At 50.9% G+C, this 27,027-nt stretch overlaps 1 protein-coding gene across 1 annotated transcript in view; it reads right to left on the bottom strand.

Annotated features, from left to right (window-relative positions):
• Positions 1–18,802, bottom strand: part of LOC146805764 (uncharacterized) — a 28,207-nt gene extending 9,405 nt beyond the window's left edge. The window contains exons 1-2 of the mRNA XM_085623820.1: positions 18,388–18,802; positions 16,040–17,052 (exon numbers count right to left, since the gene is read on the bottom strand). Of these exons, the coding sequence (XP_085479946.1) occupies positions 16,040–17,052; positions 18,388–18,406 (1,032 nt within the window). The 5' untranslated portion in view covers positions 18,407–18,802. The remainder of the gene's footprint in view (positions 1–16,039; positions 17,053–18,387) is intronic.
• Between the last annotated feature and the right edge of the window lie 8,225 nt (positions 18,803–27,027).

The raw sequence follows: 27,027 nt of genomic DNA, 5'->3' as shown, positions 1-27,027 counted from the left end.
GAGAAGTCAAAATGTGCCCTAATTTTTTTTTCTACAGCACTAATCCTAATTTCTATGGCAAAATGAACCCCCTCATTGTGTTCCTTTGTAAATTAAATGTTTTAAGTGTTACCACTTTATTCCAATCAAGATGGCTTCAGGTGTGCCATACTTTTGTTAAAAGTAAGACTGTTAGCGCTCTAGTTGTTCGTTAGAACACTCTGGGACATTCTGTCCTTGGGCAATACTTGGGCTACATCTGGGTGATATTTGGGCTACATTTGGGCTCTTTTGTCTCTTCTGGCCATCTTGGGAGATTTATTTGTTATGAAGTTTCCTAATTTCCTCATTTTTTGCAGTCTCCTCAGTAGGAAATACTTTCAGTTTTTTACTTTGGTTCCATCAAGAAGGCACTCAGATGTGTCACACATTTGCCATAAATTCTGAATGTTAGCACTCCAGTTGCTCATTAGATCACTGTTGTAAAGCTACTGCTCACTAGGGAAGTCTGCTGCTTGTATTCAAAGTGCATGTTTCAGTCTGCATGTCAGAATTTGGTTCATGAAATAGAAGAGGATTTGAGAAGTAAAAATGTGCCCTAATTTTTCTTTCTACAGCATACTAATTATACTTTCTATGGCAAAATGAACCCCCTCATTTTGTTCCTTTTTAAATTAAATGTTTTAGGAGTTACCACTTTATTCCAATCAAGATGGCTTCAGGTGTGCAATACGTTTGTCATAAGTAGGACTGTTAGCGCTCTAGTTGTTCTTTAGAACACTCTGGGAAGCTGCAGTAGAACACAAAGGAATCAACTGAAAGTCTCTGCCCTTGTTGGATGTACATGTTTTACTGAGAATGACAGACTTCATTCTCACATGACTGAGAAAGATAATGTGAATTTACAGAAAATATGCTCTCAGTTTAGCTTATAGATCACCTTCCAAACCTCTGTGGGAAAAGCATGAGAAAATAGTTTTCTCTTAAACATAATTCATGATATCACAGCAGAAGGCTTTTTCACATGGTAAAATCACCTTAGAACACAACACAATTCCTTAAATGAGTATGGTACCATCAACAAATGATTTATAATGTAACTAAAGTCTTAAAACCTTCTATTAACTACGATGCTTTTTAATGTGGTGCTATCATGTATATTGGTCCCAAGATGGCTGCCAACACTCCTTGAATGAAGTACTGACAGCCAATCAGATCTCACCATGGGATGTGTGGCTAGGCTCTGCCCAGATATATCTATCTTTTAAACTCTAATTTTCTCAGGAACTACTGAACGGATTTACACCATTTAAGGAAACAGCATGAGTCTGAACTGAGGACTACCTCTTTGCCAAATTTGGTGTAATTCCGTTCAGCTGTTCGGGATGTAGCTGCGTCAACAGGTCCTATGGGAAAATGCATGGGGAAAACGCGTTTTGGGACCCCCCTTTTTTCTCGGCCCCTATTTGACAAATCACTGTGATATTCACACAGTTTAGTCACTATCCAATATATTTATTGAGACACTATAAATTAGTCAAGTAAACAGTCAATCACTCTGCTACTAAATCCTCCATCCAGATATTTATATTTATATATCCACTCATTCTTCAATGCAATTTGCTATATATATATAGTACATATTTAAATAACGAACCAAACCACATTCACTGGATGTTGCCATCAGTGATGTCATCAGTGATGTCATTTGTGATGTCATCAGTGATGTCACTGACCATGTCATGAATGATGAAATATGTGACATCATCAGCAGTGCGTTGCGGGCGCGCGAGATGTAGTTAGTACAACTAACTATACCGGAGGAATTTCAATGGGTTTTTTCGAGTGAAATGTCCAGCTAACTATAACACCCCTAAATCCTATTGTTTTTTCAGTGAATTTCTAAGGTTTTTTAAATGCTAATTCCTAACTATATCAGGCCTGAAACCTATGGTTTTTTCAGTGAATTTCAAAGGTTTTTTAAATGCTAATTCCTAACTATATCAGGCCTGAAACCTATTGTTTTATCAGTGAATTTCAAAGGTTTTGTAAATGACAATGTTTAATGTATTAATTGTTATACTGATTTTTTTTATACTGATTCACTACATTTTTTAAACTATTTATTTTTAGATATATTTTTTTAATTACATTATAATTACATTATACATTACAATACAAAATATACTTTCTCAGAATGAATTACTTTAGTTTAAATACTTGGCAAATAGGCAACAGACTTTTAAGTACAGTAGCTACAGTTGTTGCAATGGGCAACACAATTTCAAACGCAAAGTAACATTGAGCTCAATGTGAATTTTCTAGTTAAATGCAATCAGTTACTTTATGGATTACTTTTCTAACCACAGGACTGGATCCTAGATTCAGTCCTTGGACATCTCCTGTAAACAGTTGAGTAAAAGCGTTTTGGTTACAGTAGTCATTTTTAAGGAATATTATTGTATTTTAAAAGTTGACACTTAGAAAAATGTTCACATAGAATCACCAATGTTATCCTACGGCAGAAAATTCACTTAGCAGGTAAGTAGTGTTATCGTTACTTTTTCTTACTCGGTGGTGGATCCTGGATCCAGCACTGGCCAACCTCCTGTAAACAGTTGAAAGAATGTGTTTAAGTCATACAGACGATTTTTTAGGAATATTTTTAGTTTGTGAAAATAGATACTTAGAACTTTTCTTCTGAAAACCACACAATGGATTCCTATGGAAGGAAATACAAGTTACTGGTAAGTACGCTTAGAATTACTTTTCAGAGTCAGTAGCGGGCTAAAAGATGCAGCCCTGGGTTCTCTCCTGATAACAGGTGAGTAAATCGGAATTGGTAGTTCGGCTGATTTTAGAGTTATATTTGTACGTTTCAAAAATAGACACTTAGAAAATTTTCTGCTGAAAACCACACTATGGATTCCTATGGAAGGAAATAGAAGTTACTGGTAAGTACGCTTATAATTACTTTTCAGGGTCAGTGCTGGGATAAAAGATGCAGCACTGGGTTCTCTCCTGATTACAGGTGAGTAAATCGGAATTTGTAGTTCGGCTGATTTTAGAGGAATATTTGTCCAATGGTGAAGGAAAGGGGCGGGGCCTGAGGTGACGTGTGCAAACACGCCCTGTGGCGTGTTTTAAGTTGGGGAATTAATTAATCTTCAATCCTGAGGTTCCCTGGGGGCCAACTAGCCCACACGATACCTCCAGTATTCGCCAGGGAGCCCGCGCTTCGTTTTTTTTCCTCAATGGGATGCGCATACGGCGATTTAAAAAAAAAAAATGGGGGGGCCTTGGGGGTCCTTGTGGGACGCCCTGAGCAGGCCTAGGGGGTCAGGGTATTTCTACCCTGCCCCCTTGTCGTGTTTTGCGCCTTTTTTTTGGTTTTCTTGTGCCTCTACCGAGGCACAAGATGGCTGCCAACACTTCCTGATTCGGAGTGTTGGCAGCCAATTAGCATTCAGCTCGTGCACGGCAGGGTGCGTGCTGAGTGCGGGGAGGGTGCGCGAATCCTCCGAGGCCATTGAAATCACTAACTTTTTTACTCTAATTTTCTCAGGAACTACTGAACGGATTTACACCTTTAAGCTAAAGGCATGAGTCTGAACTGAGGACTACCTCTTTGCCAAATTTGGTGTAATTCCGTTCAGCAGTTCGGGCTGTAGCTGCGTCAACAGGTCCTATGGAAAAATGCATGGGGAAAACGTGTTTAGGGCCCCCCCTTTTTTCTCGGCCCCCGCTTGACGAATCACCGTGAAATTTTCAGGATAGGAGCGGACCGGAGCTGGCAAAAAGTTTGGAAAACTTCGCGAAGGTTCGTCAATCGGCGCTAACGTTATTCCACATAGAATGTTGCGGATTTCCTATGGAAAATAGGTCCTAACTATATCTATATATATATATATTATTTACTGGCGGTCGCCAGTAGATAGTTATAGTTAGGACCGTGTTTCCATAGGAAATCCGCAACATTCTATTTGGAATAACTTTGGTGCCGGTTGACGAATCCTCGCGAAATTTTCAAAATAGGTGGGGTGCTCCGCTCCGCTCCTACTCTGAAAGTCTCGGGGGGATTCGTCAAATGGGGGCTGAGAAAAAAGGGGGGTCCCAAAATGCGTTTTTCCCATGCAATTTTCCATAGGGACCTTTAGTCCAAGGTACAGCCCGACGGCTGAACAGAATTACTTGAAATTTGGCAGAGAGGTAGTCCTCAGCTCAGGGATGTGCCTTTTGCATATATGGTGTCAATCTGTTCAGTAGTTCCTGAGAAAATCAAAAGTAAAATCACATACGTATCTGGGCAGAGCCTAACGACACATCTCATCGTGAGATCTGATTGGCTGTCAGTACTTCATCCAAGAAGTGTTGGCAGCCATCTTGGGACCAATATACATGATAGCACCTCATTAAAAAGCATTGCAGTTAATAGAAGGTTTTAAGACTTTAGTTGCATTATAAATCATTTGTTGATGGCACCATACTCATTTTAGGAATGGTGGTGTGTTCTAAGGGGATTTTACCATGTGAAAAAGCCTTCTGCTGTGATATCATGAACCATGTTTGAGAGAAAACTATTTTCTCATGCTTTTCCCACATAGGTTTGGAAGGTGATCTATAAGCTAAACTGAGAGCATATTTTCTGTAAATTCACATTATCTTTCTCAGTCATGTAAGAATGAAGTCTGACATTCTCAGTAAAACATGTACATCCAACAAGGGCAGAGACTGTCAGTTGATTCCTTTGTGTTCTACTGCAGCTTCCCAGAGTGCTCTAAAGAACAACTAGAGCGCTAACAGTCTTACTTATGACAAAAGTATGGCACACCTGAAGCCATCTTGATTGGAATAAAGTGGTAACACTTAAAACATTTAATTTACAAAGGAACAAAATGAGGGGGTTCATTTTGCCATATAAATTATGATTAGTGCTGCAGAAAGAAAAACTAGGGTACATTTTGACTTCTGAAATCCTCTTTTATTTCATAAAAAAATTCTGACATGCAGACTGAAACATGCACTTTGAATACCAGCAGCAGACTTGCCTGGTGAGCAGTAGCTTTACTACAATGATCTAGGGCCTCATGTAGGAAGCCAAATACCGGTCGGTAACAGCCGATTTTCGGTAATTATACCGTTACCGACCGGTATTTTGGCTTTTGGTATGTAGGGGGACAATTTCTGTATTCGGAATTTACCGAATCGGTAAAATTACCGATTCGGTAATTTTACCGATTCGGTAAATTCCGAATACAGAAATGAGATGTAGGGGGAGTGTGTGGGTGATGTTTGGAGTCGGTATTTACCACCAACTAATAGTTGGTGGTAAATAAAGTATGGATGGTGAAATGCATTTTATAGCGCCTACAAGTGTGCAATGTGGCAGACAAACATGCCTTTCGGGCATGTATGTGTGCCACATGTGCACACATGGCCGTTTCAGGGGTGCAACAGGGTGTCAAAGTGACACCCTGCCACCCTTGCATGTGTTCCCCCCATTACCGAATCGGTATTTACCGATTCGGTAATGAGGCAAACCTTCCCATCAATGGGAAGGTATGCCTCATTACCGAATCGGTAAATACCGATTCGGTAATTACCGAATTATTCCGAATCGGTAATATTTACCGACCAATTACCTACATATCATTTACCACTTCATAAATACCGAATCGGTAAAATTCGGTATTTATGAAGTGGTAAATGTGTCCCTACCTACATATGGCCCCTAATGAGCAACTAGAGTGCTAACATTCAGAATTTCATGGAAAATGTGTGACACATCTGAATGTCTTCTTGATGGAATCAAAGTAAAAAACTGAAAGTATTTCCTACTGAGGAGACTGTAGTAAATGAGGAAATTAGGAAACTTCATAACAAATAAATTTCCCAAGATGGCCACCAGAGACAAAAGAGCCCAAATGTAGCCCAAATATCACCCAGATGTAGCCCAAGTATAGCCCAATGACAGAATGTCCCAGAGTGTTCTTAAGAACAACTAGAGCGCTTACTGTCTTACTTATGACAAAAGTATGGCACACCTGAAGCCATCTTGATTGGAATAAACTGGTAACACATAAAACATTTAATTTAAAAAGGAACACAATGAAGGGGTTCATTTTGCCATAGAAATTATGATTAGTGCTGAAGAACGAAAAATTAGGGCACATTTTGAGTGACTTCTCAAATCCTCTTCTATTTCATTAAAAATTTCTGATATGCAGACTGAAACATGCACTTCTAATACTAGCAGCAGACTTCCGTGGTGAGCAGTAGCTTTACTACAGTGATCTAATGAGCAACTAGAGTGCTAACATTCAGAATTTATGGCAAATGTGTGACATATCTGAATACCTTCTTGATGGAATAAAAGTAAAAAACTGAAAGTATTTCCTACTGAGGAGACTGCAGTAAATGAGGAAATTAGGAAACTTCATAACAAATAAATCTCCTAAAATGGCCACCAGAGACAAAAGAGCCCAAATGTAGCCCAAATGTAGCCCACATATCAACCAGATGTAGCCCAAATGTAGCCCAATGACAGAGGTGTGCAAAACACTTATTTTTTGTGTATTTGCAGTTTTATATAGTGCAGACTTGTCAGGTATTGGAGTGCTTTACATGAGCATCGGTTACATCACAAAAGATCAAATTCATTTTGGTTGTAGACATGGGGAGTATAAGTGATTTGACCAGAATCACAGAATGTTGAGCTGAAGCAGAAACTCCAACCTGGTTCCCCAGTTGCAATGTCTGCAGCTCTGGAAGTAACACCACACCCTCTACCCTTGGATGCAACATTTAATCAAGTAGTCAACTGGATAAAAAAACTAAGATTACAAATCATTTAAAAGTTCTTTGTCGCTATTTGAAAACTCAGAAAATATGTCCTCATTTTAGTTTTTTAGAGCACTAACCATAATTTTGATGCAAATAAGACCCTCTCATATGTGTAATTTCTAAAGGAAATGCTCTAGGCATTACAGTTTTCATTACATCAAGATGACGTCAGGCGTTCCACACTTTTGTAATAAATATAGAATGTTAGCAATCTAGTTGGTCATTGGGATACTGTTGAGAGGCAGAGGTCAGGGGCACAGACTCTGAAAATTGAAGGCAGGTAGGAGAGTGCAGAGGCAACAATTTGACCACACTAGGCAGGCAGGAAGGGCAGTGGCAGCACAACAGACTATGGAGGGCAGTATAAAGGGGGGCAGGGGCAACAAACCAACAATACAGGACTGGCAAGAGAGACTGTGGCAATATAATAGACCATTGTGGGCAGAAGGAAGAGGCAGCGGTCATACAACCATACATGCCAACAGACCTGTTTCAGCCAGGAAACGTCCAATGTTTTTAAGCTCAAATGGGCTTTACTTGATCTGTTTCCTGTCTACAATCTTCTCTTTTTCAATGTAACTCAAAGGGGAAAATCAATACCCCAGTTTTATTTCAAAATCTCCCTCTTACCAAGTTCTAAATGTTCGCAAGTATGGTACATTGGATCATGGTAGGTAGGAGGAATTGGGGTAGGGACATGGACTCGGATAACAGAGGACAGGAGGGACATTGAGAGGTGCACCAAACTGACCCTACAGGGCAGGCATTAGGGTTTGCAGCAGCACAATACACCACACAGGGCATGCGGGACGGGAGTGCAGCACAACAATCCATAGAAAGCAATAAGGAGGGGACAGGACCATGCACATGGACAACGGACAACAGAGGGGAAAGAGGCAATGGGAGCTAGCTGACCATAATGGACAGACAGGAGAGAAAGCTGCAGCATAACAGACCATAAAGGGCAGTTGGGACGGATCAGGGGAATTACAATGGAACCGACAAGCTAGGAGGGAGGGAATAGGGGTCTGCACATGGAAACAGAGGGCTGGGGGCAAGGGGGCAGGGCAGGAGCAGCAAGATGACCATGGAGGTCAGGCAGGATGGGCACTAGAAACAAGACACACCATGGAGAGCAACAGTGAGACTATGATGGCATACACACAGACCATGGAGGGAAGGTGGGAGGGGTCAGGAGCAGCTAGCTGACCACACAGGGAAGGTGGGAGGGGCCATGGCAGCACAGAAGACCATGCATGGCAAGCGGGAGGGTAAGTGGCAGCACAATGGCTATGATGGGCAAGAAGGAGGGTGCAGGGGCATGCACAAAGGACCATGGAGGATAGAAAGGAGGGTCAGGACCTGGGCACAGACAAGAGAGTTCAGGGGAAGGGGCCTCACAACAGACCGCGCGGGGCAGGCAGGAGGAGCAGTTGCAGCACAACAGACCAGGGAGGGCAGAAGGGTGTGGCAGTAAAATGGACAATGGAGGACAGGAGGAAGGGGATAGGGACATGGCATGCGGACAGGCAGGGTGGAGGTGGCAGGGACAGGTTACAGTCATCTGACAATGCTAGGCAGGTGGGAGGGGAGCTCAACAGAACACTCAGAGTAGATAGGAGTGGCAGGTCCACGGAACATGGTGGTCAAAAAGGATGGAGCAGGGGCATGCACAAAGACATCGGAGGGCAGGGGGAAGGAGAATAGTGGCAGCAAGCTAAGCACAGAGGCTAAGCAGGAGGTCAATGATGGGCCATAGAATTGGGCAATGGAGGGCAGGAGGAGTGGACTGGTACATCATGCTAAATGGAGGGCAGTGGCAGCACATCAGACCATGCATGGCAGGAGGGAGGAGGCTAGTCCATGGATTCAGACAACAGAGGATAGGGAGGAGGTGGATGGGGCAGCAAGCTAACTGTTCATAGAAGGTGGCTATTAGGAACTTTATTGTTTTTAAAATGTGTGTCTGTGCGAACTACTTAAAATATGAACAAGTATGCAGCATAATCTCACTTTTATTCAGGAAGAAGAGGACGTTTGAGACTGTGACTCCGGGCTCACTTGGCAGAAACATCCCCTGACCCTCCACCCCATCGCAAAATGTAATGCCCGTGAAAAGGGTAGGTGGACGCAGTGTTATATAGAACATAGTCCTGAGAGCACGATTGAGTATGAAAACTAGATATAGTATATGGTATAAATTATGCGCCAAAACGTGTGATATAAGATGACCCGGGGTGTGAAATATAATATGCAATACATTGTGCGCAATGACAGATTCATTGGAGAGCGCGAGATAGCACAGGCACTAGCACGTGCTATGCGATATGCAATATTGGAGTGTAATATGAACAGGGCAGTGTTGTGTAACCTAACTTGTCTCTAAAGTTGTAATATAAAATATGTGCAGGGGAGTGTAACGATGCATATGCACTGTGACAAAGATATGGATCCCCGATTGTAATATGTATGGCATAGCACTGTGCGTTAAACATAGGCATCAAGGAAGGCACGTTAGATGGGGCAATATAACCCGTGCGAAGGCAAGTGTGGCATGACATATTCACGGGGTGGTGTTACAGTGCACATGGGATAGAGAGTGTCATAGCATACGCACTAGCTGGTGGAATACAACACAGAGGTGTGTGGCACTCGGCGGGCACTGGTGGGTGTAACACAGCATTGGGCTCAGCCAGGAGCACGCTGTCACTCTCAAGTGAGGTTTGTCTCCTTTCCAGAGAGTAAAATAAAAAGTATTACACATCCGGCGGTGGATGTGTGTTTTATTAACCGTGAGGGGGGTTTCTTGCATAGTTTGGTCGAATTTTTGTTGAATCCCCTTTGAATGGCTTGGTGTGCATGTGTATTAAATGTGCCCGTCAATAGCTACCCATGTTTGTATAAATAAACGACAAGGGTGTCTACTTGGAGAGTACCCACCAGCGGGGGCGCCGGGATTAGGCACGGTAGGGTGTCAGACATGTCAGAGCTTCACTAGCGGTGTGAATACATTCTACGTGGATTCATTGTATGCATAGTCGCCTTTTAATGAATATCACGCAAATCGTCATGTGATAGGTACATACGGTTTGTCCAGCATGTCCTAGGGGTTTCTATAAATATATATTTTTTTTAAATAATAAAAATCAAAGGCCGGCCCCGGGGGATGGGGTCCCCGGGGCCATAAGTGGCCTGAGGAGGGGGGCAACACAGCCCCCCTCCTAAAGAATAAAAAAAAAAAATAGGCCATGACCCGGGGGTTGGGGTCCCCGGGGCCGATTAAGGCCTTGGGAGGGCCAAAATAATTTTTTTCAACAAAAAAAATTAGGGTGCAGGCCCTGGGGGATGGGTTCCCCAGGGCTAATAAATTAGAAAAAGAAAGGGGGCCACACAGCCCTCCTTTCTAAAAAAAAAAAAAAGAAAAGACCGGCATCGCGCCGGAGGCCACGCCCCCTCCTTGCAGCACTCTGCAAACGCGTCCCCTGGCCAGTTGTAAGTTGAGGAATTAATTCCCCTTCAATACTGAGGGTCCCTGAGGGCCAACTAGCCCAACAGGTATCTCCAGTATGCGCCAGGGAGCTGTGTTGCAGACAGGTGTTCTGAGGCCACGCCCCTTTTTACACCTCCATGCAACGCAGCTCTGTGGCGCTTACTGGAGGTACCTAGTGGTCTAGTTGGACCCTAGGGACCCTCAGGATTCAAGGGGACTTAATCTCCCAACTTAAAACGGCTACAGGGCGTATTTACACAGTGGGGAAGGGAGGGGACGGGGCATGAGGTTACGTGTTCAAACACGCCCTGTGGTGCATTTTAAGAGGTAGTTTTAATACCCTGCCCTATTATATACTAGGGGCTTACAGAGGAGGTCATGTTAATCACAGGGGGACCCCAACGCATAGTGTGCCCTAGTGTATGTAGGTGTTTTCACTGTATTCTGAGTGTCTTTTAACATAGCACTGGCTCTAGGACTGGTTAGTCAGACTCAGTTACCACCAGTATCCGTCTGAAAAAGTTGAGGGTACAGGATGATTTTGCAACAAGGCTTGTTTCTGCTCTTCTGTTTGTTCTTTCTGCATGTTATACTTCTTCCTGCATTTTTCTTCGTCTTTGAGGACTTCTGTTGCTTCTTTCTGCATTTCTTTTTTTTCTTTCTGTGCGTTTTTCCTTCTTTCTTCACATGTCCTATCTCTGTAGGCATAGCTAGAAATTAGTATTTAAAAAACCTTTGAAATTCACTGAAAAAACCATAGGTTTCAGGCACGTTATAGCTAGGAATTATTATTTAAAAAACCTTAGAAATTCACTGAAAAAAACATAGGTTTCAGGGGCGATATAGTTAGCTGGACTTTTCACTCGTACAAAACCATAGAAATTCCCCCGTTATAGTTAGTTCAGCTAACTATAACTCGCGCGCCCGCAATGCACTGCTGATGACGTCACATATTACATCACTCATGACATGGTCAGTGACATCACTCATGACATCACTGATGACATCATCCTTGTGATAGAGTGGCAGACCTCCTCTCCCCCTAATATAACCTTTGATACATACATTCAAAAATAGAAATTAAAATTTTCAAAACAATGGACATACCAATACCAGTTACAACAACCTACTCAGTAATTGTAAGATCTACATCCACATCCACTCATTCACCAACAGTCCTATACAGTCACTCATACATGTACTCACTCATCATATGTACTCATACACCTATACATCCTGTTACACAACGCCACTCATCCATAAAGTTACTCACACACATAGTCACTCATGCTAATAAAGAATCAAACATCCGTTTACCTGCATATACAGTTATACACACACCACCACACTTACTTCTACAGAAACGTACACATACTTAGGTGCCGATCACAATCCGGTAAAAACCGGGTACGAACCGTCGGACGGAGCATATTCTCCGTCCGACGCGTACCCGGTCGTCAAAATATACAAACATGGAATTACGATTCGCACGGGTACACCATTACCGTACGAATCGTAAAAAAGACCGACCGAACAAAAAACACCTACCAATGCGATCCGGGAAAGCGCCGACCTGACGTCGGGACGCACGCAGCCAGCCATTCACGACCCAGGAATCACGATTCGCACCGACGTCACCCCGCACGGTGAATATTTTGCGGCACCCAAAAACTGCCGGAAAATCAGGACGACGCGAACAAGGACCACCAGTACGCGACGGACAGACGGCGACGCGAACAAGGAGGACCAGTACGTGACGGACACACAGGACGACGCCACCAAGGAGGACCCGTACGCGACAGGACGACGCGATCAAGGAGGACCCGTACGCGACAGGACGACGCGAGCAAGGAGTACCAGTACGCGACGGACAGACATGGACCCGAACCTACGAGTCATCCCTGCCCTCATAGCAGTACACCTCCTCTACAGGTTACGACGCAGACGCCGCAGAAGGTCAGAATAACTAAGGGAGGGGGGAAAGTGGGGTGGGGTGGGGGTGGCACTACCAGGGCAGGCCACAAAACAACCACATGAGTGACACACTACACATGGCCTGGACATACCTGACTCCCATGCCCTGGTCACCACGAGGGGGTGGGGGCGTGTCCTGATAATCCAGCGACCGCCACAACGGAAGTCCGTCACCACGCGAACCGGCAACACAACCAGACAGGTACGTCCCGTACCCACGCCTGAAGAGCGTGGGTACGAGTCGGACCACGCCCACACACGTCACCCCAACAATGGCGGGACGGATCGCACCCACGTGGCAAAGGCCTGGGTACGGGCCGCACAAACATCACATAGCGTGGGGACGGATATGTACGGACCCTACCCCCACCCCGTATGCAAGGAGCGTACCCCCCAGCCCAACAGTGCAAGTACGACCCGTACCCCCACCCGCGGACGTACGGAGCGTACCCCCAGCCCAACAGTGTAAGTACGACCCGTACCCCCACCCGCGGACGTACGGAGCGTACCCCCAGCCCAACAGTGTAAGTACGACCCGTACCCCCACCCGCGAATGCAAGGAGCGTACCCCCCTGCCCAACAGTGTAAGTACGACCCGTACCCCCACCCGCGGACGTACGGAGCGTACCCCCAGCCCAACAGTGGAAGTACGACCCGTACCCCCACCCGCGGACGTACGGAGCGTACCCCCAGCCCAACAGTGTAAGTACGACCCGTACCCCCACCCGCGAATGCAAGGAGCGTACCCCCCTGCCCAACAGTGTAAGTACGACCCGTACCCCCACCCGCGGACGTACGGAGCGTACCCCCAGCCCAACAGTGTAAGTACGACCCGTACCCCCACCCGCGGACGTACGGAGCGTACCCCCAGCCCAACAGTGTAAGTACGACCCGTACCCCCACCCGCGGACGTACGGAGCGTACCCCCAGCCCAACAGTGTAAGTACGACCCGTACCCCCACCCGCGGACGCACGGAGCGTACCCCCAGCCCAACAGTGTAAGTACGACCCGTACCCCCACCCGCGGACGTACGGAGCGTACCCCCAGCCCAACAGTGTAAGTACGACCCGTACCCCCACCCGCGAATGCAAGGAGCGTACCCCCCTGCCCAACAGTGTAAGTACGACCCGTACCCCCACCCGCGTATGCATGGAGCGTACCCCCCATGCCAACAGTGTAAGTACGACTCGAACCCCCACCCACGAATGCAAGGAGCGTACCCCCCTGCCCAACAGTGTAAGTACGACCCGTACCCACACCCGCGGACGTACGGAGCGTACCCCCAGCCCAACAGTGTAAGTACGACCCGTACCCACACCCACGGACGCACGGAGCGTACCCCCAGCCCAACAGTGTAAGTACGACCCGTACCCCCACCCGCGGACGTACGGAGCGTACCCCCCATGCCAACAGTGTAAGTACGACTCGAACCCCCACCCACGAATGCAAGGAGCGTACCCCCCTGCCCAACAGTGTAAGTACGACCCGTACCCCCACCCGCGGACGCACGGAGCGTACCCCCAGCCCAACAGTGTAAGTACGACCCGTACCCCCACCCGCGGACGTACGGAGCGTACCCCCCATGCCAACAGTGTAAGTACGACTCGAACCCCCACCCACGAATGCAAGGAGCGTACCCCCCTGCCCAACAGTGTAAGTACGACCCGTACCCACACCCGCGGACGTACGGAGCGTACCCCCACCACACCAGTGTCAGTAGACACGTACCCTCACCTCTAATGCAGTGTGCGTAACCCCACCGTGTATGTGCCAAGCGCACATATCCAGAAATCGGAGGTGTGTGTGCAGAGTCCACCCAGCAGTGCCCTGAGACAGGAGGGGTGTGTGCAGAGTCCTCCCAGCAGTGTCCAGACCCAGGAGGGGTGGGTGGTGAGTCCTCCCAGCAGTGCCCAGAGACAGGAGGGGTGGGTGCAGAGTCCTCCCAGCAGTGTCCAGACCCAGGAGGGGTGGGTGCAGACACCTCCCAGCAGTGCCCAGAGACAGGAGGGGTGTGTGCAGAGTCCTCCCAGCAGTGTCCAGACCCAGGAGGGGTGGGTGGTGAGTCCACCCAGCAGTGCCCAGAGACTGGAGGGGTGGGTGCAGAGACCTCCCAGCAGTGTCCAGACCCAGGAGGGGTGGGTGGTGAGTCCTCCCAGCAGTGCCCAGAGACAGGAGGGGTGGGTGCAGAGTCCTCCCAGCAGTGTCCAGACCCAGGAGGGGTGGGTGCAGACACCTCCCAGCAGTGCCCAGAGACAGGAGGGGTGTGTGCAGAGTCCTCCCAGCAGTGTCCAGACCCAGGAGGGGTGGGTGGTGAGTCCTCCCAGCAGTGCCCAGAGACAGGAGGGGTGGGTGCAGAGTCCTCCCAGCAGTGTCCAGACCCAGGAGGGGTGGGTGCAGACACCTCCCAGCAGTGCCCAGAGACAGGAGGGGTGTGTGCAGAGTCCTCCCAGCAGTGTCCAGACCCAGGAGGGGTGGGTGGTGAGTCCACCCAGCAGTGCCCAGAGACAGGAGGGGTGGGTGCAGAGACCTCCCAGCAGTGTCCAGACCCAGGAGGGGTGGGTGGTGAGTCCTCCCAGCAGTGCCCAGAGACAGGAGGGGTGGGTGCAGAGTCCTCCCAGCAGTGTCCAGACCCAGGAGGGGTGGGTGCAGACACCTCCCAGCAGTGCCCAGAGACAGGAGGGGTGTGTGCAGAGTCCTCCCAGCAGTGTCCAGACCCAGGAGGGGTGGGTGGTGAGTCCTCCCAGCAGTGCCCAGAGACAGGAGGGGTGGGTGCAGAGTCCTCCCAGCAGTGTCCAGACCCAGGAGGGGTGGGTGCAGACACCTCCCAGCAGTGCCCAGAGACAGGAGGGGTGTGTGCAGAGTCCTCCCAGCAGTGTCCAGACCCAGGAGGGGTGGGTGCAGAGTCCTCCCAGCAGTGTCCACACCCAGGAGGGGTGTAACACATGTGTGTGATGCCACAATTACCCACATCCATACTGCCTACAAGGGAACATGTCCCCATGAACTCATGTCAACTGACTCCACACACAAGTACAGTGATCACCAAGGATGCCACGATTGTTGCAGGTGGAGACATGGCCATGCATGCATGGCCAAAGTAGAAGGGCTCCGTCACACACACAGCTCATGTACACACAGCTCTGCGCTAAACATTGGGAACACCCTGCAGGGAAGAAACTGGGTACACAGAGGAAGGAATACACCCTGGGACAATTGAACCATGCAGTAACTGCTGACATGACCTAAGGAAGTTAGCCAACACCTTGTGATGGCACACAGATCCTAGGGTGGCCCCAAAGAGCAGAACACTACTACAAATCCCACACACCCAAAGCCTTAAACACCACCCAAAACAATGTAGCAGCCCCACCAACACCAATACCACCATAGCAGGAGTGTGATAATGAAAAAAAAAATAAGCTTTAATCAGCATGAGCACAATGTCCGTGGATCAACGGCAGTTCAAAGTCAACAAAGGCCATAGGGCAGTCAATTATTCCCAGCTGCATGGGGGACACAGTGGGATGTGTGTCCCCTACCTTGCCTGCACAGTCAAATGCCATCGTCTTCCATACTGGTGAGGGCATCAGGGGGGGGGGAAGCAACAGGCACCGCAGGGACATCAGGGCAAAGGGGCGGCGTTGTGGGTGCAGGGATGGAGGACTCAACCACAGGGGGTGTGTCATGGCCAAAGGCGGAGGCCAGGATGGCACTACACACCTTAGCAAGGTCCTCCAGGGAGTCCCCTGCACCCGAAGTGACCTCAGGCCCCAAGGAGGGGGGGGGTTCAGAGGGATGGGTTGCAGCGCCACCGGGGGAGGGTGGAGACAGGGGGGAGACTCAACCACCCTGACCGAGGACTTCCTTGACCGCTTGCGTGGTGGCGTAACTGTGGGGCTCAGGGACAGAGCGGCCATGAAGGAGTCCTTGGGGGAGATGTGGCCAGGAGAGCTGAGGGGAGGGGATTTGGAGGGAGTGGATTGTGTGGAATGCGGACTCCCACTCTGGCTGCGTGTCACACGTTTGCCCCCCGACCCAGTGGGTGTGCCTATCTCACCCTGTGTGTGCATGTCAGGAGGAGTGCGGTGGACCTTTCCTGCTGGTGTGGTGCCTGTGTCTGTTGTGGTGGGTGCATGCCGACGTCTGGGTGTACGTGGGACAGGCATGGAAGTGGGAAGTGTGGATGGGGCAGGGGTAGGTGGGGGGAGGTCGCGCTGCAGGAGACCCACTGCTGCAGTCAGTGTGGAGTCTAGGGACCTCAGCAAGTTGCGTTGGTCAGCCTGCAAAGAATGAATGCCCTTCAAGAATGCCTCGATGTTGGTGAGGGTTTTCCCGTGGGAATGGAGGACATTCAGGATCGCAGCCTGACCAACCTGCATTTGCCGCTGGATGTCCATAGACTCAGCATTGGCGGCAGCAGTGGAGACAGGGGCAGGGGGTGCGGTGCCTGGCAGGAAGGAGACATGCGGTGACCGGGCACGCTGGGAAGGGAGACGAGCAAGTGGAAGGCGGTTGGTGGGAACTGAGGGGGCGGTGGCAGGTGTTATTCCACTGTCAGCTGCTGGTGCAGCCTCCGCCAACCCTGAGACATCCTCCTCGGACCTGTCAGCTTCGTAGTCTGATGTGCCAGTCGACAGGTCCTCGGCCACACTATCCTCCGCCTCTGTCCCACTCGATGTGCCAGCCCCAATGTCACGGCTGCCACTGGTGCTCGGTCCCTCCGCCTGGTCCGTGTCCATGTCTCCCTCTGTGTCCCCCGACGATGCTGTGGGCAGGGTGGAGAGACAGAAATTAATCAGACACCTGTACACATCTGTCACATGAGTCCAATCTACATAGTCAACATTGCATAGCCTGAAGAGGCAGATCCCTAACATCTGCAAAACAAGGTACCGATGTAGGGCATGAAACACAGTTGGTTGAGCCACCATGCCACTGAAATACCATGGAGAGCATGAGACAATAGCTGATGACAGGAAACGGAGTCTGACATAGCACCCAGGCCCTGGGGACAATCTTGCACTGCCTCTGCACCACACAGCGTTTGTGAAAATACCTATGACCAGGGACAATATCCATGAACTTGAGACACATGCTGCATAGGTAATGCTGCAAACATGCCCAACATAACTCGGTCACTGCACCTTGCGTGTGTGTCCAGTAACATCACACACTGTCCAGACCCAGCAATTAGGAATCAGGATTTGACACATAGGCATTGCCCGCCCCAAGCAACCCCCACACGATGCTAATTGCTGAGACACAGGTGGCACCAACATCTCATAGTCTGGGTGATAAACACAGTGGCAGGCAAAAGGCTAGATTGGACGCAAAACAGCAAAGGTGCGCCTGTACAAATAATGAGGTACCAGTGCCCATCCTCAGATGAGTATAACAAGACACACAGGCACTGGCAACTGTGAGTATGAAGAGGGACAATCAGGTCAGGCTGCACAGTGGACACCTGTACATAATAGCACGTCTATATACATGGTGACAGGGGACAATGGCACAGAGCACAACCTACGCTGTAGACAGTGAGAGTGTCCACGTTGATGATGACACAAACAACACTGAGGATAAGGTGCCTCAGGGGACAGTATTGGGCACGCAACTACATGCTACTGAATGGCTGAATGGGAATGACTGCTACACACGTCACCATCCCTGCACTATGCGTAGCGCACACTCATGCACATCATGTCACAGGCCACTACATAGGACATGCGCGCTGTAAGGCATGACACATGAGAGACCAACTCCCATGTCTGGAGCCAGCATCAGTGCCAACTGACATGGAACCCACATGCAGTGAACTTGACAGTTCACAGGCAAGGTCCCACAACCTGTTACCCACCACCACCACCCATGATGCTACAGTCATTGTTCTCGTGGACAAAGCGCCAGCCTACATTACCTTGTGAAGGAGTGACTACACACAGACCAGGGAACACATTGCAAGGAGGGGAAGGGTGGCAGGGGCGCAGCGCTACACTTGGGCAAACTGGATGGGCACAGCACCTTTAAACCCTGCCAGTGAATTAATGCCACTGTGCCCTTACAAATGCCGGTGACACACAACAAACGCACATGTACCTACCCCCTTCCGCCTGCTGCATCGCCTGTAAGCGCCTCTCCAGGTCTGGAAAGACCACCGGCAGCACACGCCTGTGGAGGTGGGTCAGACGGCGGCGGCCGCGGTTCTTGTGGCTCTCAGGTGAGTCCCCCAGCAGGAGCCGTGCAATCCTCCGCGTCCAGCACCGGATATCCTGCCAGCGTTTCCTCACCTGGGACAGGCTCCGCCTCCGACCATCCACACGCCTCACGGCACTGACGGCGGTCAGCCAGATCTGCTCCTTGGCAGAGGCGCCTACCTGTGAGGAAGTACAAGTGACACCACATCAATACACCAGCCACATGTCACAGAGAGACATATGTGAACATAATAGCTGGTTACTACATGGCATGTAATGCAGACAACGCATTGCACCTCTGTCATAGGGACATCATCCTCTGGTGAGGGAAAAGGCAGTACGTGCCATAGTGGGTACTCAGGTGGAATGATGGCAATGTCACAATCAATGATCAAGGCTCACACTGTGCATCACACCCACCCCTCCTGTCTCAGGGCACTGCTGTTAGTGATAGGTCCCCACCCCTCCTGTCTCAGGGCACTGCTGGGAGGACTCCACACCCACCCCTCCTGTCTCAGGGCACTGCTGGGAGGACTCCACACCCACCCCTCCTGTCTCAGGGCACTGCTGTTAGTGATAGGTCCCCACCCCTCCTGTCTCAGGGCACTGCTGGGAGGACTCTGCACACACCCCTCCTGTCTCAGGGCACTGCTGGGAGACATCAGGCACCCCCCCCTGGTACCCCCCGACAGTACATGGCATGTGTGTCACACCGGGTCACAATGCCTGAAGACACAGTCACAACATTGGGACAGTCTGTGGCAGTGGCCTATGCACTCACCTGATACCCTGGTCGCCCATACAGCATGGGGTACTGTGGGAGGATCACATCCAGCAGAGCCATGTTCTCCTCCAGGGTGAATGGCTGTGTCCTCTCCACAGCCCTTGACATGGTTCCAGGGAATCAGTAGCAGCAGCTTGGTCGACAAATGCAAAGATGTGCAGGCAAGTAATCCCTCATGGGACCTGGCTGCCTTTTATGTGGCCTTCTGCCCAGTCTCATGCACAGGAGTACAGAGTGATTGGTCACTCACATTTGCATCCTATGTTTCCACCAATCCCTTCAAACCTAGCAGTCTGTGGGTTCTCTATCGGTTTCATTCTCCTGCATGATGTCAGCCCCACAAACACATTGCAACAAAGTAGAAGAATTCCAACTGACTTCTGCTGTGCACCTTCCAGAACAAAATCGAAATTTGAACCTGGTCGCCATGACAACCAGCATGCATGTAGGCCTTAATACTTGTCCCCTATGTAATTAGGAGAATCACACACAGGTACGGTGCGTTTCCGGGCCCTAGGGCACCCCAAATGCATGGCAACGGCCCGTACATGCATGCCGACGTTCAAAATCACTATGGGTCTGCACGCGTATGCGTACACGTAGTGGTACGGACCGTACACACGCATGTACGCTCACTATCACTATGGGTCTGCACGCGTATGCGTACACGTAGTGGTACGGACCGTACAAATGCCTGTACGCTCACTATCACTATGGTTCTGCACGCGTACGCGTACACGTAGTGGTACGGACCGTACAAATGCCTGTACGCTCGCCATCACGATGGGTACACATACGGCAGCACTCCCACAGTGATTGGGGAACATACACAGGCCCTCTTAGCAGCAGTACGCCGGTTTGTACACATCACTGTGGTGATAGTCGACACACAGGTAGGAATAGGGCGGACATACTTGTCCATGGATGGACATACTTGTCCAGGAATGGACATCAAGGCATCGTCTGTGCATTACTACATGTGTGGGGCACAGGTGTGACAGGCTGTGATGTGGAACATGCCTCCTGAGTGGAGGAGGCACCAGATGTATGATGAGATGTGTACAGGTGTACTGTGTGAGGGTGCAATGTGTGCCAGGCATGCCCTTGACTCCTTTGACATGTGTGCATGTCGTACTGCGCACTTGGGGTGAGCGTCACTGGCATGGCACGGACACCAACACACGGAAGTGTCCCATGATGCCCGGTACAGGGGTCATGACACCTGACTTGTCACTACCCACAGTGCACAATGTGACTATGTCATTTATGTGTCCGGGATTTACATCAGGTTGATGTTGTAGCACCCTCAAAAGCTGCAGCCGTTGCAGCAACCAACATGTGTCTGTGTGTAGATTGTCATTGCACACTGTTCCGCACACCATGCCACATGTGGTATCTGATGTGAGGTGCACATGTATGCATGGGACACGGAGTAGCGTGACAAGGCCATGTCAGCATCCTCACAAGGAATGTGTGGTGAGTCATGACATGTGCACCTTCATGGCAAGGTGTGTGGGCAGGCCTAGTGTAATGTCATGTGACCTGTGGCTCCGGTGTTCCGCTACCAGTCTCTACAATCGGCATCCTACTTCTGCTGATGTGTGTGTGTATGTCACTTCTGTCTTGCGTCGGGCTGTTCACTTGCACTGGGACACAGCTATTCCCATGGCGTGGCATGGGGAGGTTCTCAATCACCGTGTGTAGCTGGGTCTTGGAAGGAGTGTCACCTTGCATCCATACGTGTCCTGGGCATGTAGCACATGCCTGACTCCCTATGTGGCATGTGTGTATTGGCAGATTTACATGTGCTCAGTAGACATGAGTTGTTCTCGTAGTGCACTCACTCTTCCTTGTCACTTCCAAATTACTGCAGAGCGCCTCCTGTTGCCCGAAGAATTCCAGACTTGGCCACCATGCAGGAGAATGACAGGATCCGGCTCTACCGCTTCACCCAACCGTTGATTCTGGAGCTGACGGCGAGACTGGCACCACACCTGCAACCGCAGCACAGGTATCCTACGGCACTGACACCCCAGCTGAAGGTAATGGCTGCCCTACATTTCCTTGCCACGGGTACCTTCCAATATACCATAGCCCATGTTGGTGGCATGTCCCAGAGCATGTTCAGCGGTGTGCTGCATGATTTCTTGGAGGCCATGTTGATTCACCTGGATGACTTCATCAAGTTCCCAACCCCTGAACAGATGACTGAGGTCAAACGTGGTTTCTATGCCCTGGGAGGGATGCCCCATGTCATTGGGTCCATAGATGGGACACATGTAGGTTTGGTACCACCACACGCACGGGAGGTGGCGTACCGCAATCGGAAGCACTACCACTCCATCAATGCCCTTGTGGTGTGTCTGTCCAACATGGTGATTTCACATGTCTGTGCTCGTTTTCCAGGATCAGCACACGATGCCTACATCATGAGGCGTAGCGGGATGCCTGATATGATGATGCAGCTGCGCAACGAACGTGCATGTGTTGTTGGTGGGTACAGTCTGTCTGTCCTGTATTCTGTTTGGCCGAGCAGCACTACCGCTTCGCCAGTTCTAACGATGTCCATGTGCTTTCCATTTAGGGGACGCAGGCTATCCCAACATGCCTTGGCTGCTGACACCTCTCCGCAACCCCATCACGCCGGCCCAGCTCCGCTACAACACCGCCCATGGCCGGACAAGGCGAGTGATAGAGAGGACGTTTGGCATGCTGAAGAGCCGATTCCGGTGCCTCCACAAGACCGGCGGCGCACTCCCATATGCCCCGGCGAAGGTCTGCAAGATCTTCATGGTCTGCTGCATGCTGCACAACATGGCAGTTGAAAAAGCTGTGCCCCTCATCCTGGATCAAGATGACGAGGACCATCCACCCGTGGAGGACGAAGGGCTTGGCAATGGGGCTAGTGATGTGGAGGATGTGGAGCCTCAAGAGGACATCCGGACTCGGCTCATACGCGACTTCTTTGCTTAGTGGTGAGTACCAGGGTCTGAGTGTGCACGCATTGGTCCACGTGTGGCATGCGTTGTGATGTGTGTCTCCACCTGCATGTATGGCACGTGGGTCAGAGGTGTGTGTGGGTGTGTCACTGGAGTGATGGTGGCAGTGATGGTAGTATTTCCCCAGACATAATTGTGACCTAGCATGTTGTCATACATACATGTGTCGAGTACATGCACATGCAAGTGGCTGTGCTTCTTGTGGCTGACTTCTTGTGTGTCTCTCTTCCCCAGGTACCTGCGCATGCCGTTTGCTGGTTGCATTGTTGTGGCACTGCTATTCCTCATGGACATGGCATCGTGGGCTGACTCAGCGTTACAGGCACGGACACGTTTGGAAGTCTCCATGGGGTAAGGGATGCATCTGGGGTGTATTGGGTGTGGCAGTTGTTCACGATGTGTGCACACTGCCCCGGTCGGGGTTTGGGTCCTCTGCAGACATGTGGCATCCCCATGGGACACGACATGCAGCTGGGTACACCTGAATAGATGGGCTGCCTGGTTGTCAGTCATCAGTGATGGGATGGTGGATTGTGATGAAGGCATCAATGTGTGTGACACTGCCCTCGGACACATACGGTTAACATTGTCTTGACATGGCGTGGGACTTCCACATCAGCGGATGTATGGTGTATGGCAGGCTCTCCGTGAGCAGCTGTGGGTATTTAGCTATTATCCGACACTTGTGTGCCAGTTCCATGGCTATCACGCATTTGTGCTGCAGAGTGGGGTGCCAGTGTTGGAGCCACATGTTACTCCACATGATGTGTTCATGTGTACTTCAAGTTGCCTCTGCAATCCCAAACACATGACTATTAAAGATGTCCCTATGCCTCCAAGGTGCCTCTTCTCAGTCAATGCTGGTGTGTTGGCACGGTGCATCCTGCATGTCTGGCATGGTATTCCCTGATTGTGGCTATGTGTCAATGTGTCGAGTGGCAAGATGCAAGCTGTGTGTGTGTGCTGAGACTGTGTAATGGGCATGATGTCCATGACTGTGTGGGTATTGTGACATGTGCCATCCCCATGCATCCAACGTTGTCCATGACCCCATTCTCTGCATCCACCGGACTCAAGCTTGCAGGACATGGTTCTGCCACCTGTCTACACGTACCTGGGTGCCCCCCAGGACACGGGCCAGGATCCCTGACCTCTGCGCATGACTGTTGCTGTACTCAATGTGTCTGTCAGCACGGTTGTTCGGCCACCCCCTCAGCTGGTTCTGACCATCACGGGTGTGTATGGTGCTCCATGTCTGTCTTGCCTAGTAAACTGTGACCCATGTGTCCTGTGCCAGACTCAGGCCCCAGGGTGTGGATGGTTGAAGTGAACAGATGACTCAGGCATGTTTAGACTGTACAAGACACATGTTAGGTAATAATGCTACCAGCAGGCATCAACTCATAATAGTGTGATTTATTATTGGGGGGGGGGGGGCAAGTGAGGGCCTTTCCGGGATTAGGGAATCCAAAGTTCAGTAGGGGAGTTGGTGTCCTTGCCATTGGAAATCCTCAGAGTCCATGCCACAGTCTTTGTCAACATTGGTCAGCCAGTGACCAGCAGGGCCATGTGGCAGAGAATGTCTCTTGATGCTGTGATGCTGTTGCTCCAGTGGGCCAGGTGCCAGGCCAGGTGTCCTGGGAGATGGTGATGTAGCAGCCACCCTCACGGTCCTTTCCGTGGACGACCCGGCTTCCTGCGGGGAACCTCAGCAGCAGGCCGTGACGACGTCTGGGATGCTCCGTCGGATGTTTCCTCCTCCTCCTCATGATCCCTCCCTGTGGGTGGTGATGTTCTCCGCCTTCTGGCACAGGGAGGGTCGGCCATGGTGTCGGCCATCCGACGGAGTTCAGCGTGAATCCCCTGGGACGCCGTCACTTGCTCAGCCTGTCTGTCCTCCATCCTCCGTTGGTGTAGCTGTAGACAGGCTATTAGCTCCGCATGTTGCTGGGCCTGCTGGACCTTGATCCCCTCGAGGACGGACACAACCTGGGCCATGCCCGTGGTGTCCTGCCGGTATGAGTCCAGGATGTTACGGACATGTGAAAATACCGGATCCCCAGCCAACTGGTCAGGCTCGCGCCTCCGCCGCTCTCCACTCCCACCACCCCTGCCCACTTGCGTCTGGCCTGCACTTGTGGGCACATGGGGTCTCCGGGACCCCTGAGGGGTGGCATTGGCGTTGTCGCCTGCCTCCTCCTGGGTGCCCGGGACACCGTGTCCCTCCTGGCGAGCCTGGCTGCATTGTGGTGTTGGGGCAGGGATCCTGGGTGTCTCCTGGGATGTGGCAGGAGTGGGGGTGGTGGTTGGCACGGTTGTACCTGACGCAGGTGCTGCAGGTGGTTGGACACCAGAGGGGCCAGGTCGGTCGGGGTCGTCCGCAGAGTGGTGAGAGTGGTCGCTGCCGGTGGGATCGGTCTCCTGCAGATCCGGGTCCTGTGAGTGTTCCCCCCCAGTGTTGGGGGGTGCAGCACGACGTTGACCTGTGTGTGAGAGAGACAATGTTACTTTGGATCCATGCAACATCCATGTTTCATCCGTTACAAAGTTGGCACATTTCCTCTTGGAATTAGGATCTGTCTTGCATTCCACTCACAGTGCACTTGTGCATGTGTGTGTCCCTTGGGCACCAATTTGGCCCCTTTAACTATGTGTGGCACAGTCTTACTTGCTGCGTCAAGTGTGACTGCAGTCAGCAGTGGAGTGTGCATGTGTGCCGAGCTATGCGTTTGCGCCTTCCTTGTAGCACTGTACATGTGCACATGGAGTGGATCCACACACTCATATGATGCAGGTGGCTGTCCTTGTGCTCGTGTACAGGTTGTGACATGGCCCTGCGTTTTGCCATGATGAAGAGGGGGGGTTCTGGCACTGGGCACCCTTGTCTACATGCACGCAGTCCACCTGCTGACGAGCAGACATTCCCACACACCAAAGGACTGATTTGCTCTCCCTGTGTCTCCCTCCTTCTCTGTCCCCCTCTCCCTCCCTCTCTGTCCCCCTCTCCCTCCCTCTGTGTCCCCCTCTCCCTCCCTCTGTGTCCCCCTCTCCCTCCCTCTGTGTGTCAGCCTCCTCCCTCTGTCCATCTTCCTGTGTCTCCCTCCCTCTCTGTCCCCCTCTCCCTCCCTCTCTGTCCCCCTCTCCCTCCCTCTCTGTCCCCCTCTCCCTCCCTCTGTGTCCCCCTCTCCCTCCCTCTGTGTGTCAGCCTCCTCCCTCTGTCCATCTTCCTGTGTCTCCCTCCCTCTCTGTCCCCCTCTCCCTCCCTCTCTGTCCCCCTCTCCCTCCCTCTCTGTCCCCCTCTCCCTCCCTCTCTGTCCCCCTCTCCCTCCCTCTCTGTCCCCCTCTCCCTCCCTCTCTGTCCCCCTCTCCCTCCCTCTGTGTGTCAGCCTCCTCCCTCTGTCCATCTCCCTGTGTCCCCCTCCCTCTCTGTCCCCCTCTCCCTCCCTCTGTGTCCCCCTCTCCCTCCCTCTGTGTGTCAGCCTCCTCCCTCTGTCCATCTTCCTGTGTCTCCCTCCCTCTCTGTCCCCCTCTCCCTCCCTCTGTGTCCCCCTCTCCCTCCCTCTGTGTGTCAGCCTCCTCCCTCTGTCCATCTTCCTGTGTCTCCCTCCCTCTGTGTCCCCCTCTCCCTCCCTCTGTGTGTCAGCCTCCTCCCTCTGTCCATCTTCCTGTGTCTCCCTCCCTCTCTGTCCCCCTCTCCCTCCCTCTCTGTCCCCCTCTCCCTCCCTCTGTGTGTCAGCCTCCTCCCTCTGTCCATCTTCCTGTGTCTCCCTCCCTCTCAGTCCCCCTCTCCCTCCCTCTGTGTCCCCCTCTCCCTCCCTCCGTGTGTCACCCTCTGTCACCTTGGCCCAGCTTCCTGGGCACACACTGTTAGCAGATCTTTGAGTGGCCCTTGGCCTGTTGATGTGAGTTTGTTTCTGATCTCCAGGCACCCATTTTGTCTGCTGTGTGTCTGTGCGCTGCTGCTGTGGTGGTGTGTGCTGCCACTCTTTCACACTGTTGGCTGTTCATTAGCTGCTGGCATGTGCAAAACAGTGCCTTCACCCCCATGTGTTGATGCAAGGCATCCGCCATTTGCTGGCAAGTCATTCCTGTGTTGGGACACAGTGTTTGTCTGGCTGTGACCTAGGCCATATGGGCAGAGGGCATTGTTGTCTGCTTTGGAGTCGCACTATGTGATTCTTGGTGCCCACACTCCCGCCATCCGGGTTACCGTGTCATGTGTTGTTGTCTTCTGTGGCCTGTGACTTGACATTGTCCAGCTGGGTGCATGGGGCATGGTGGCAGCAGTGGCATGTGCCTGCTCATGGAGTGTGGTTGAGTAATGCGATGGCTTGTGGTGTTTGCGTGCCTGTTATTAATTTTGGTTGTGGTTGCAGTTCCACCCATGTGAGGTGCGTTGTTTGTGTACTCACCCGGGTCTCGGAGTCCTTCTACTCCTTCAACTGCCTCCACCGGCAGTATGGCCATCACCCTCTCCTCCCAGGGATGGTACTGTACGGGTCTGCGGGAGGGCCCTCCTCCGGTGGCGTTGGCCTGGTCGTGTTCCTCCTGTCTCTTGGCTCTGACCCTCCTCCGCAGATCGTACCACCTGTTCTGGCAATCCTGCTTGGTCCTCCTGGTGTCCGCAACAGCATTCACAGCATCGACGATGGTCTGCCACATGGCTGTTTTGGCTGCCTGGCTGGTGCTTCTGACCAATGTTCCAAAGATCTGTGGCTCGACTCTGAGGATTTGATCAACAAGGACCTCCAACTCTCGGTGAC

Source organism: Triturus cristatus, chromosome 8, assembly GCF_964204655.1.
Source record: "Triturus cristatus chromosome 8, aTriCri1.1, whole genome shotgun sequence".
NCBI classification, from domain to species: domain Eukaryota; kingdom Metazoa; phylum Chordata; class Amphibia; order Caudata; family Salamandridae; genus Triturus; species Triturus cristatus.
This window is presented reverse-complemented; position numbering and strand designations above follow the sequence as displayed.